This window comes from Lontra canadensis, unplaced genomic scaffold (assembly GCF_010015895.1).
Source record: "Lontra canadensis isolate GAN:19392208 unplaced genomic scaffold, GSC_riverotter_1.0 scaffold508, whole genome shotgun sequence".
NCBI classification, from domain to species: Eukaryota; Metazoa; Chordata; class Mammalia; order Carnivora; family Mustelidae; genus Lontra; species Lontra canadensis.
In genome coordinates, this window is record NW_022631499.1 from 22,489 (window position 1) to 36,563 (window position 14,075).

Genomic DNA, 14,075 nt, shown 5'->3' on the forward strand with positions numbered 1-14,075 from the left:
ATACTCTGTAACATTTTATGAAATTTTAACATTTTAACACAAAGTATAAAAACCTGTATGGGAAGTGGTATGTCCAAATTCAGTCTAGTAGTTATTCAGGGGTAAGGAGTAGTGATGGGAAGGACAATCTTGTTACACATTAGGGGGCTTTTAATTATGTCTATGTTTATTTAACTGTGTGATGGACACATTACTTTATTGTATGCCTGGAATCTTTTGTTAAAATATGTATTGCTTGATTTGACAGAATATTAGTGTGACAGAGATAGTTTGAATTTTAATATCCAGAATAATTCAGAGTATGTGTATATGGGACCTTGTCAAGGGAAGATCAACAAATTAAGTGCTTTACCCCAGTTCATCTCAGAAACATCACATCACCTATGAAGTGCCAGGTGATTAAACGTGATGAAAACATACCTAATAGATTATTTAATATTTTCTTAAAGAAAATTCTAATCAAAGCAAAGACAGAACTAGAATTTACATTTAGATCTTTTTGCCTCCAAAATCTCATACTTGTTCCATGTTATTAAATTACATATATTGCATAGCAATAAATCATATTTTAGAAGTGGTAAGTTAACTGTAGCCACAAAATGATACTGTATTTGAGGCACATGTTAACATAAAGACATTGAAATAATTTCAAGCACGACATTATAATCCAGTTTTCTTAAGTATACTTTACCCTGTTCTCACAGTCATGAAAGGCTGAAGAATTATTAGTTATTAGTAACTTTAATGTTAAAGCATTCCTGTTTTAAACATTATCGATCATTGTAATTTAGTACACGTTTGGCATTTGAACTTATTTTTGTGGATTTTTTTCTTTGTTTTTCCCCCATTTAAAAAAAATTAATAAATAATATATTATTTGTTTCAGGGGTACAGGTCTGTATTTCATCAGTCTTACACAATTCACAGCAGGTACCATATAGCATATACCCTCCCTAGTGTCCATCACCCAGCCACCGCATCCCTCCCACTCTCTTCCATTCCAGCAACCCTCAGGTTGTTTCCTGAGATTAAGAATCTCTCATGGTTTGTCTCCCTCTCTGGTTTTGTTCCATTTCCTTTTTTCCTCTCTTCCCCCATGATCCTCTGTCTTGTTTCTCAGATTCTACATATCAGTGAAATCATATGATAATCGTCTTTTTCTGACTTATTTCACTTAGCATAATACCCTTTCGTTCTCTCCACATCATTGCAAATGGCAAGATTTCATTTTTTGGTGGGTTTTTTTTTCCCTATTTAAACTATTTTATTTTTACTTAAGTATAATTAGCATATAGTGCTATATTAGTTTCAACTGTGCAGTATGATTCAGCAGTTCTATACATTTCTTATCAAGATAAGTGTACTCTTAACAGCATTTAAATTTGGCTGTGTGGCTTGGTATTCTGTTATTTTAAACCACATTCTGTTTTGGTTCATGATTTTAGGATCGAAAATTAACAAAGTCTGAGAGGCAGAGATTTAAAGAAGAGGCTGAAATGTTAAAGGGTCTTCAGCATCCCAATATTGTTCGATTCTATGATTCCTGGGAGTCCACAGTAAAAGGGAAGAAGTGCATTGTTTTGGTGACTGAACTTATGACATCTGGAACACTTAAAACGTAAGTCTATCAATGTTATAAAAGTTGACCAAGAAGTTTGAAAGAACTTGAATTTTCTCATGTCGTATTTTATCAGTCCTGCTTTTCTGGCCGAGCGTACCAAGGAGGGAACAATCCCTCCAACTCTTGGTAGGACATTTTCTTGCCCACTAAGTCCTCTGGTGTATAAAATAATTTGATAATTATTTAATAGTAATATTAAAATAAGTTATTACAGAATAAACCTAGTTATTTTAAATCATGTTGATTTGCACTTCTAAAATTGAGCAGCAGCTGAGGGATCACGAAATCATGTGACAATGTGGCCCTCTAGTGGTTTAAATGAGGTTGAAGCTTATTTACTTTCTCCATTTACTCCATTTACTTTATCACCTTGTATTGGACAGTAGTTATTGCTGCATCTGTGCAACTATTATTATGTCAGATTCAAATGATACTGTGACAGTTATTGCTAGATAAATCCATTTGCCTTAGTATCAGAAATTAAAGCCGAAATAGCTAGACTCATCATTTCTTTCACGAAAGCAGGTCAAATGCAGAAATTTCTTGTTCTCCATTTGAACAATTCCCAACAAGGTATTCCGTTTCCCTAAAAGAGTTTTAAACTAGGAATGGGAGTTTGCCTTTGGAATCCCAGGTCTCTCAGATTACATGTACTCAGAGAGGAAACTACAGTGAGAAAACTACAGTCAACCCTGAACAATGTGAGAGTTAGGGACAGTTGACCCTCCATGTAGTTGAAAATCCAAGTATAACTTTTAAATCCCTCAGACTTAATTGCTTAGTAGCCTACTGTTGACTAGAAGCCTTACTGATAACATAAATGGTCAATTAACATCTATTTGTATATTATATGTATTATATACTATATTTTTATAATTAAGCTAGAGAAAATAAAATCATGAGAGAATACATTTACAGTACTATACTATAAAAAGTCTGCATGTGAGTAAATCCACACAGTTCAAACCGATGTTGTTCCAGGGTCAAATGGACTATAAATTATATGGTTTAAATTTTTTATTGTGGAGGAATTGGACTTTTAAAAATTGTATCTTTGGTATGTATTCATTCTTTACCACTTTCTTTAGTTAATACTACTGAGCTAATTCATCCCAGATATTTGAAACAGTTTTGTATCTTTTGGATGTAATGACTTGGATGTGCTCTTGGATGCTCAAGATTAACATATTGAAAAGCCAACAGATTATTTCCCTCCTGCAAATTCTGGTTTCCCCACTCAGCTTCTCCAATATTTATGGTAACATCTTTATCCTCATCATCCAAGCTGCTTGTTAATATATCTCTTTCTTCCATTAGATTGTGCTCTCTAGCACTATGCCTGAAATTTAAAAACTATTTGAATGAATTAAAATTGTGGTTATTAGTTATGTGTATATCTGTACCTTGAGATTCTTTTCACCAGTTTAGGTACTTTAGTGGGCTGTCAATAATCTGTTGGGGCATACCCTATGAGTACCCTCTGACATTTGTTTTAAATTTGTTTTTATTTGTTTTAAAAAGTTTATTGAGAGACTTTGGGTTAACATAGTAGGCTAAGCCTCTGTGGAATTGACCCTCAGTTGGTAGAACACACAACTCTTGATCTCGGGATCATGAGTTCTAGCCCCATGCTGGGTGTAGGCATTACTTAAAAAAAAAAAAAAAAAAAAAAGTTCAGATGTAGTAATAAAAGATCCAAAGAACTTTTAGAAATAAGAATAAATCCTTAAAAAAAATCCTTAAAATTAAAACTTCATTGATTAGGTTAAACAGCAGACTAAATTGAACTAAAAAGGATAAATGTGAATATCAGAAAGCAAAAACAACATGAGACATGGAGTGAGAAGACATTAGATTTAATTATCATTCTAGAAGAATCAAGAGAATAAGGAAGGACTTGAGGATGTGTATTTAGTTCTCAGCAAATAGATTTACTTTTAAAAACGAAGATTTTTAGAATTTATTTGACAGAGCACACAAGCAGGGGGAGCACTAGGCAGAGAAGCAGGCTCCCCTGCTGAGCAGGGAGCCCGATGTGGGACTCAATCCCAGGACCCCAGGGTCATGATCTGAGCTGAAGGCAGATGCTTAACCAACTGAGCCACCGGGGCGCACCCCCCACCCAAGCATGTAGATTTAAAACAAACCCATATTTTCATATAGTTATATATGACTTTCATACAGCCATGAAGGCAAGTCCTATAAGCTGCTTCTTGTTAATACTTTGTTAGCAGTTCAAATGAATAGCAGGACATTAAGTTGTTTTCTTTCACAGTGCTTAATAAAGTTGACTATAACAGAGAACCAAATCCATATTCATACTAGAAGAATACAGAATAATTAGGAATATTGGTAGCATTTAGAGAAGCAAAAGGGGCAAAAGGGATGGGAGTTGGTTCCAACTTTCATGCTTTTCGGACTTTTTAGGTTTCTACCTTTGTTCTGCATATTTATTAATACTTATATTGACACCCATACCTGAAAATTAATATGGGTTAGAAAATTTGATTCAGGAAATAGAAATAAAGCTAGATTTTTTTTAATTGAGATGAAATTCACAACATAAAATTAAAAATTTTAAAGTACAATTCAGGTATGGATATTTTGTCTATACAGTGTTGTATAACCACTACATGATTTATCAAGTTCTTAAACATTTTCATCACCTCAAAGGAACACTGTACTCATTAAGTAGTTATTCTCCATTTTCCTTCCCATGCGGTGTATTTACTCTTTAATTGCACACCATCAATACTCTGGTTTCTCTTCAGATCAGATAAATCTTTGGCCTTTTAATTGCACACCATCTAAGTTCCTGGCATTTTTCTTTATAAGCTTAAAGTTCTCTTTCCCCATCATTGTTTCTGTTTCCGAGCCTCAGAGCTAAGGGAGCAGGAGGGTATAGTAGAAAGCACTAGACAGAGTACGAATGGTAAGTTCTACTCCTAGCTCTGTTTCTGCCTAGCTGTGATTTGGGTCAACTAGCTCCCCATGTCTGGGCCTCAGTTCTCCATGTGCAAGATGAAGAATTATACTGACCTCTGCAATTCATGGATAGGAATTTTTGCTGTGATTAAAAAACGTAGCAGGGTGCCTAGGTGACTCAGCCAGTTAAATGTCTGCCTTTAGCTTAGGTCCTGATCCCAGGGTTCTGGGATTGAGCCCCTCTCAGGTTTCCTGCTCAGCTGGACATCTGCTTCTCCCTTTCCCTCCGCCCCTCCCCCCCAGCTCTTGCTGTCTCTCTCTCTCTCTCTCAAATAAATAATATCTTTAAAAAATATAGCATAAAATTTGCCATCTTAATCATTATTAAGTGTGCAGTTCAATAATGTTAAATACATTCATGTTGCTGTGCAACTATTCTTTAGCACTTTTCAGTCCTGCAAAACAAACCCAGTAAGCAACTCCCCATTTCCCCCTAATCCTAGCCCTTGGCAACCACTAACTGCTTTTTGTCTCTGGTTTTATCTGATCAAGCTATTTCATATAAATAGAGTCATAAAATAATGGGGCCTTTTGTGTTTGGCATAATGTTTTCAAGGTTCATGATGTTGCACATATTAGTATTTCATTCCTTTTTATGACTACATAATATTTTGTTTCATGGGTATACCACAATTCACTTGCTTAGAGACATTTGTTTCCACCTTCTGGCTATCACTAATAGTCCTGCTATAAATACTTGTGTATAAGTTTTGAGTATATATTTTCATTTCTTTTGGATGTGTGCCTATAAGTGGAATTGCTAAGTCATGTTAATTTTATATTTAACTCTTTGAGGAACCACCAAACTGTTTTCCACAGTGACTAAGCCATTTTACATTCCCACCAACAATGTATAAGAGTTTCAGTTTCTCCATGTCCTTGCCAACACTTGTTTATTATTTTCATAGCCATCCTACCAAGTGTGACATGGTATCTCATTGTGGTTTTGATTTGGATTTTTGTAGTGACTGATGATGTTGAGCAACTTGTCATGTGCATATTGGCCATTTATCTGTCTTTGGAGAAATGTCTATTCCATCATGTCTTCGAACAAATCTCTGTTCAATTTAATTTTTTTGTTTGTTTGTTTATTGTTGAGTTGTAAGAGTTTTTTATATATTCTGTAAGCCTTTCCCAGAAATACGATTTGCAAATACTGTCTCCCATTCTATAGGTTGTCTTTTTACTTCCTGTGATGCGTAAAGTTTTTAATGTTGATGAAGTCCAATTTACTTTTTTCTTTTCTTGCTTGTACTTTTGGTGTTAGGTCTAAGAATCTAATGCCAAAACCGAGATCATGGAGATTTACCCCTAAGCTTTCTTCTAAAACTTGTACAGGTTTGTCTCTTACATTTACATTTGTTTCATTTTGAGTAAACTTTTGTGTATGTGTGAGGTGTGCAACCCAACTTCATTCTGTTGCACAAGGTTGTCCAGTTACCCAGCACTATTTGTTGAAGAGACTGTTCTAGCCCTTTTGAATGGTCTTGGTACTCCTGTCAAAAATCATTTAACCATAGATGTATGGGTTTATTTCTGGGCTCTTGATACTATGCTTTTAGTCTGTATATCTGTCCCTAGCCAGTACTACACTGTTTTGATTACAGTAGTTTGTAATATGTTTTCAAATTAGGAAATGTGAGTTTTCCAATTTTGTTCTTCTTTTTCAGTATTGTTTTGGCTAGGGGTGCCTGGGTGGCTCAGTCAGTTAAGGGTTTGCCTTCAACTCAGGTCATGATCCCAGGGTCTTGGGATCGAGTCCTGCGTCAGGCTTCCTGATCAGTTGAGAGCCTGCTTCTCCCTCTCCCTCTGCTGCTCCCCCTGCATGTGTTCACTTTCTCTCTCTCTCTCTTTCTCTCTCTCAAGTAAATAAATAAAATCTTTAAGAACAGTATTGTTTTGGCTATTTGAGGCCCTTGCAATTCCATGTGAATTTGAGAATTAGTTTTCCATTTCTGCAAGAAGGTTGATAGAATTTTGACTCTATCTGTAGATAGAATTAAATATATTTATAGATGCATTGAATCTATAGGTCACTTTGGTTATTATTGCCATTTAACTAACTATATTAAGTTTTCCAATCCATGAGCACAAGATGTTTTTACGTTTTATTTAATTTTTCAACAGTGTTTTCTAGTTTAGAATGCATAGGTCTTTCACCTCCTTGGTTAAATTTATTCCAACATATTTTATGCTTTTGGGTGCTTTTGCAAAATGGAATTGTCTTCTTAATTTCCTTTTCAGGTTGTTAATTGTTGGTGTATGGAACACAACTAATTTGTGTATGTTGATCTTGCACTTTTGCAACTTTGATGAATTGTTTTACTAACTCTAGTTGTGAGGGTGTGTGTGTTCTTTGGTATTTTCTTTATATAGGATCTTGGCATTACAAATATAGTTTTACTGCCTTTCCAATTTGTATACTTTTATTTCCTTTTCTTGCTTAGCTGCTCTGGCTGGAACTTCTAGTACAATGTTGGATAACAGTGGTTATCCTTGTCTTATTTCTAATCTTAGTAAGGAAGCTTTCAGTGTTTCATTATTGAGTATGATGTAAGGTTCGGGTTTTTCATAATGTTCTTTATCATATATTCTCTGCTATTCCTAGTTTGAGTATTTTTATCATGGAAAGGTATTGGAATTTATCTAATTATTTTTCTTTATCAGTTGAGATGATCATGAGGTTGTTGTTTTGTTTTGTTTTGTCTTTTTACCTTTGTTCGAAAGTGTATTATGTTGACTAATTTTCTAATGTTGACGGATACTTCCATTTCATGGATAAATTGTACGTGGTGTATAATCCTTTTACTGTGTTGTTGGATTCAGTTAGCTAATGTTTTCCTGATGACTTTTGCATCTATATTCATAAGAGATATTGGTATGTAGTTTTCTTGTGGTGTCTTTGCTGACAGGGCAGATGAATGACTTATGAAGTCATTTTCTACTTTTTGGATGAGTTTCCTCCTTTTCTACTTTTTGGAAGAGTTTGAGAAGAATTAGTGGTTTCCCTTTAAATGTTTGGTAAAACTCAACAGTGAAACCATGTAGTCCTGGACTTTTCTTTGTTGGGAGGTTTCTTGAGGGAATGTTCCATGTGTTTTTAAGAATATGTATTCATCCGTTGTTGGGTGTCATGTTCCATATATTTCTCTTATGTTTAGGTGGTTTATTATTCAGATCCTCTATTCCCTTAATGATCTTCTGTCTAGATGGTATATCTACTTTTTTTTTTTTTTTAAAGATTGTATTTATTGACAGAGACAGCAAATGCAGGAACACAAGCAGGAGGAGTGGGAGAAGGAGAACCAGGCTTCCCTCGGAGCAGGGAGCTCGATGCATTGTTTGATCCCAGGACTCTGGGATCATGACCTGAGCCAAAGGCAGACACTTAATGATCGAGCCACCCAGGCGCCTCAGTCTATCCACTTTTGAAAGTGGGCTATTAAGTCTCCAACTATTGCTATAGAACTGTGTACTCCTCCTCTCGATTCTGTCAGTAATTGCTTCATGTATTTAGGAACTCTTTTTGATGTGTATTATGTTTATATTTGTTATAATCTTCACAAATTGACCCTTTTATCAATATATATTCTTTATCTTTCGTATCAGTTTTTTATTTAGTCTATTTTGTCTGATATTAATATAACCACCTTATTCCCTTTTGGTTACTATTTGCATGGAATATCTTTTTTGTGTCCTTTCATTTTCAACCTGTGTGGGTCTTTGAATCTAAAGTGAGTCTCTTGTAGACAACATGTAGTTGGATCATATTTATCTCCATTCAGCCCTCTCTTTGATTAGAAAATTTAATTCATTTATACTTGAAGTAATTGGTGATAAGGAAGCACTTTTGCTATTTGGGTTTTTTTTTTTTTTATGTGTTGACACCTTTTTGTTCCTTCATTACTGCTTAAAAAAATTTTTTTTTGTAAGAAACCATTTTAATACCCTTCTTATTTCCCTTGTATATATTTTTAAAGTATTTTGTTAGTGGTTACCTTAGGGATTACAATTAACACCATAAATTTCTAACACTCTAGTTTGAAATGTTACCAGATTAGCTTCAGTGGCTTCAGAATCCTTGCTCCTATACAGCTTTGCACCTCTTTTGTGTTTTTGCAGATTTTGCAAAGATCCAAATTGCATCTTTATATGTTGTATCCCCATTAATACAGATTTGTAATTATTGATTTATGTATTTGCCTTTTAAATCATGTAGGAAATGAACAGAGAAGTTACAAGCCAAAAACACATTAATACTTGTTTTTATATTTAGCTGTGTAGTTACCTTTACCAGAGATTTTATTTCTTCCTATGGCTTCAGTTTACTGTCCAGTGTCCTTTTATTTCAGCCTCAAGGACTTGCTTTAGCATTTCCTGTAGGGCAGATATACTAGTAACAGTCTCTTAGCTTTTGTTTAATGTTGCCTTTATTTTTGAAGGATATTTTTTGCTAGATATAAAATTCTTGGTTGACAGGTTTCCCCCAACACACACCTTTCCACACTTTAAATATGTCATTTCTCTGCCTTCTGGCCTCTGGTTTCTGCTGAGAAGTTGGCTGACAATCTTCCTGAGGATCTCTTGATTATGATGAGTTGCTTCTCTCTTGCTTTCAAGATTCTCTCGTCTTTTGTTTTCAACAGTTTGAATGTAATATATGAATCTGAATCTCTTTATATGTATTCTTGGGGTTTGTTGAGCTTCTCAGATATGTGGATTCATGTCTTTTGTCAAATTTAGAAAGTTCATGACCATTATTTTATCACTATTTAGCTAAAAGAAGCAACACAAGTGTCCATCAAGGAAAGAGTGGATAAGCAAAATGTGTGTGTGTGTGCGCGCGCGCGTACCTGTCGGTCTACACACACACAGTTGAATATTTTTAATCCTTAAGTGGCAAGGAAATTCTAACACGTGCTGTAATACGAGTGAACCTTGAGGACATTATGCAACGTGAAATAAGCCAGTTACAAAAAGTCACATACCACTACTGCTTTCACTTTCTATGAGGTACATAGAGTAGTTGATTCATAGAAACAGAAAGAGTGGTAGTTTCCAGAACCTAAGGGAAGGTGGCTTTGGGGAGTTATTGTTTAATGGGTATGAAGTTTCAGTTTTTTAAGATAAAAAGAGTTCTGGGGATAGTTGGTGGTGATGATTTCATAACAGTATCAATTACTTAGTGTCACTTTAAAATGGTAAATTTTATGTATATTTTATCTTAATAAAAATGGGAAAATACACTGTGTTGAATTTTTTCAAAATATAGAGGTGGAACAATTATTGTCTAACTCATTTTATGAAGCCAGCATAACACTGATATCACTGATATCAAAATCTAAGATATTATGGAAAAAGAAATTTTAAGAACAATGTTCTTCATGAATATTGATCTAAAAATCTTTTACAGAATAATAGCAGATTGGAGCCAGCAATTACAATACATTAATACCAGAGAGGATTTATCCCAAGATCACGAAGTTGGTTTAACATTGAATGAATCAATGTTATTCATCACATTAACAGAATAGTGGTGAAAAGCATATGATCATTTCAAAATATGTCAAAAAGTATTTGCCAATTCAGTATCTATCTATTTATGGCTAAAAACTCTTAGCCAAACTAGGAATGGTAGGGAACTTTCTCCAACTGCTAAACAACATCCACCAACCTATAACTAATATGTCAAACTTAACCATTGCTCCTGAGATTAGGAACAAAGCAAGAATACTTGTTTTAACCACTTACATTCACTATCGTTTCATAGGGCCACCCATTAAATAAGACATAAACGCAGGGAAAACTAGTTAAAGGCATAAAGATGGGAATGTAAGAAATACCACTGCCCTTGTTTGCAGGTTATGTAATTGTTCACATAGAAAATTCCAGTGATTCTAAACAAATTTAATGGAATTATAAGTTACAAGGTTAATATATAGTTATCTGTTATATTTTATATACTTGATCATTTTGTAAATGTGAAAGAGATAGAAGCCAGACTCAACTTTTTCCCAAAATTTTCTCCTAGAATTTTTCAGTTATACAGAAAAAATGAAAGAACTACCAATGAACATGTACATATTCACTGCCTAGGTTCTATTATTAATTTTTGCTGCATTTACTTTACCACATATGTCCATCTAATCATTTCCCTATCTTTCCTAATTTTATTTATTTCAAAGTAAGATGTAGACCTCAGTATGCTTCACGTGTAAACACTCAAGTGCTTATTTCATTAAAGTTCTAATATTTATATGCTTTGTTTTTCCTTACAGTAAAATTTAAATACAATGAAAAGTGTAGTTAGTCATAATGATATCGTTCTATGAATTTTGACAAAGGCATATTCACTCATGTAATCAAAATCCGATTAAGGTATAGAACATTTTTATTATCTTCAAAGAGATTTGGGCAGAATGACTATTCAGGATTTGGGACTCCCCTTCTGTACTACCCTTCTGGGATTTCCCTCCTTTACTTTCTAGATCTCTGCTGTCCACTGGAACTCTATGTGGTGATGGAAATGTTTTATAATTTGTACAATCCAAAATGGTAGCCACTTGATATATGTGGCTGTTAAACATTTAAAATGCGGCTAATGCAGCTGAAAAATGGAATTTTAAATTTTAATTTATATTTGTATAGTGAATACTATATTGAACAGACTGTCACTATAGAAAGTTCTTTTGGACAGCACTGTTCTAGCTGCTGTGGTCATCTTGAACTTTTTCTGTTTCTCAGCTAATAAGGCTACAGGCTTCTATTTAGACTTGAGCTGATCTGTACATTCAGGGTAGAGCATTTCCTCAACTGAAAAGATTTAGAAAATAGGAAGCTCAAGCAGTGCTTCCTTTTTCCCTCATGTGAGCTCCCTTTCAATTCATGCCTAATTTTGATTGCTCTCAAGAGCCTTGAAGTGGTTGTTTTTATATTTTTTTTTACTACGGTTTATAATTATATCTGTGTCCAGTAAGAATTACTTCACCATTTACCAGAAGTCAAATTCTACCCCTTAGCTTTTTTAAAATTGTTGTTGTTTATTTTTCTATCTCTTAACTTCTAAACTATTTTAGTAGTGATCCAGTTTTAAGGAATTCGTTTTTTGTGTTTTGTTATTAGAATTCATTTACCAACCACTTGTTATTCTTTCATCTTTAGCCTTGTTAAAAGTATCACTAACTTTTAAGGTTACTGAATCTTAATATTGTAAATTTGATATTCCCATCTCAGATATGCTAGAATTTAATGGAATTCTTCAAAGCAGTAAACTCATATCATTGATAACCTGTTTGGTATACTTTGCCTTTTCTAGGTACCTGAAAAGGTTTAAGGTGATGAAGATCAAAGTTCTAAGAAGCTGGTGCCGTCAAATCCTTAAAGGACTTCAGTTTCTTCATACTCGAACTCCACCTATTATTCACCGAGATCTTAAGTGTGACAACATCTTTATCACTGGCCCTACAGGCTCAGTCAAGATTGGAGACCTAGGTCTGGCAACCCTGAAGCGGGCTTCTTTTGCCAAGAGTGTAATAGGTATGTTTCAGGTGTACCTTGCATCCTAACTGGTTTTCTGATATTCCTTTTATTTTGATACCTGACCCTGTTAGAATTTTCATTATGTGAAATAAGCCTTCGAAAATTCCTAGCTTGAACTCAGGAAGTGATCAGTTTTACTTATGATATGTGGAGTTCTCTATATGCTTCTGGAATCATCTGGAAGACTAACTGTTTTATAAAGTTATGTGAAGAGAAGTAAAGGGAATTTTGTTGACAAAACCTTATGTAACTATCAATCTTACTGGGTCATTCCATTGATATATATTAATTATGTAGTTATTTATATAAGTACTGTATAATAATTACTATATAATACATATAGAGTTACTTTCTTATGAAAGAAATTGAATTTATATGTAGTTTACTTTCTAAAGAAGTGTTAGATTATATGTATTCAAAAGTATCTACCTGTTAAGACTTTATTTTAAAATGTGAAAATGAGTTTATTCTGAGTACTTGGTTTTAACTTTTCTTACTCCTACTCTTCAGAAGATATATCTGAAACAGAGCTTTTCAACCCTAGTGTTATTTTACATTTGGATAGTTCTTTGTTGTAAGGGCTTTCTAGTGCATTATAAGGTTATTTAGATGCCAGGAGCACATCTCCTTTCCAGCTCTCCCACAGTTGTTATAACCAAAAATGTCTCTGGACTAAATGTCCCTGGGTAACAAAATCACCCCTTGTTTAGAATCACTGATCCAAGAACAAGCCTGTCCTTTCAGACTTTCAACTATATGTTATAGAGTTGCAGCCGGAAAAATAATTTAATGCTTATTACTTTGATAACCTTTCACTCTCTGAAGAGGATATGACACTTTGAAAATTTGAAATCTTTGCAGATATTCTATTCTCCCCCCAAAGTTGGTGACAGCAAGGAAACCATTAATTTTTAAGTACGCTGGAATTTTATGTATTAAGAGAAAACCATAAAACACCAGTAATTTGTACATTCTTCTAAAATAGTGTCCTCCATGGAATATTATGTGACTTGGATTTGGAATACTATTTTTAGATTTTCTTAAAATAGATTAACAAGAAGAATTGGGAAAGAGTTATTTAAAGCTGAATTTCCTTTTTGTCTTCCTTATAGGAAAAGGAAACATTTCTTTGATTGTCTTTGACTCCTTAAAAATCTCTAACTCAAGAGAGTTTCCCCCCCGCCTTTTTTTTTTGTTTAAACCATGCTATGTAAGCCTGTTCTTGGAAATGTCCTACAGTTTGAGGTATCCAGACTTAATTTCTTTGGAACCATTGGAAAACCTGGTCTGTGGGATCACATACTCTGTGCTTGTAACTCAGTCTGTATTTGAGTTCTTCATTTATGTGTATTTGTTTTTTGTCTGTAAGATCTGTAAGATGTCCTTCACTGTATTTTTTGTTATCTGCAGTAGACTTATTTGTGTACTGCAGGTGGTATGGTAAGTATGTAAAGAAAGGGTTCTGGTGAGTGGCCTTTATAGACCATTACATTTTTTTTTTCTTTTAAAAAACATATTGAATATTGGATTTTTCATGCAAGGCCTCCTTAAAAGTGAAATTGATCAGGTGGAATTAATGGCCAAAGACTAGCTATAAATACCAACCTTACAACTACCATACAGCAGGGGGCAGGCAAGTATTTTGATCTTTATTAACCCATCTTGTCTTACTGGTAGATGCCATTGTATCCTCTTTATTTCTTGCTCGTCTCTTACTTTTCCTTGCATTTGTTTTCATTATGAATTATATCAGTTTTTCTATTATCCAAGTTTCTATTTTGACATTGTATAGCAGTAATCCATTTGAAACAGTAAATAAATAAACACTTGACCCTGTCCTGGTTTCTTTTATGAAGGCCATGCAGCAGAAGTTCTGACATATTTGGTGGAAGAAACTAAGATTTTCTTCCTCTTCCCTGCCCCCACCACT

The 14,075-nt window shown here is 34.1% G+C and overlaps 1 protein-coding gene across 1 annotated transcript in view; it reads left to right on the forward strand.

The window, feature by feature from the left end:
• Window positions 1–1,425: 1,425 nt before the first annotated feature.
• LOC116863078 (serine/threonine-protein kinase WNK1-like) overlaps window positions 1,426–14,075 on the forward strand; it is a 38,712-nt gene continuing 26,062 nt past the window's right edge. Inside the window, exons 1-2 of the mRNA XM_032850574.1 lie at window positions 1,426–1,618; window positions 11,922–12,142. Of these exons, the coding sequence (XP_032706465.1) occupies window positions 1,497–1,618; window positions 11,922–12,142 (343 nt within the window). The 5' untranslated portion in view covers window positions 1,426–1,496. The remainder of the gene's footprint in view (window positions 1,619–11,921; window positions 12,143–14,075) is intronic.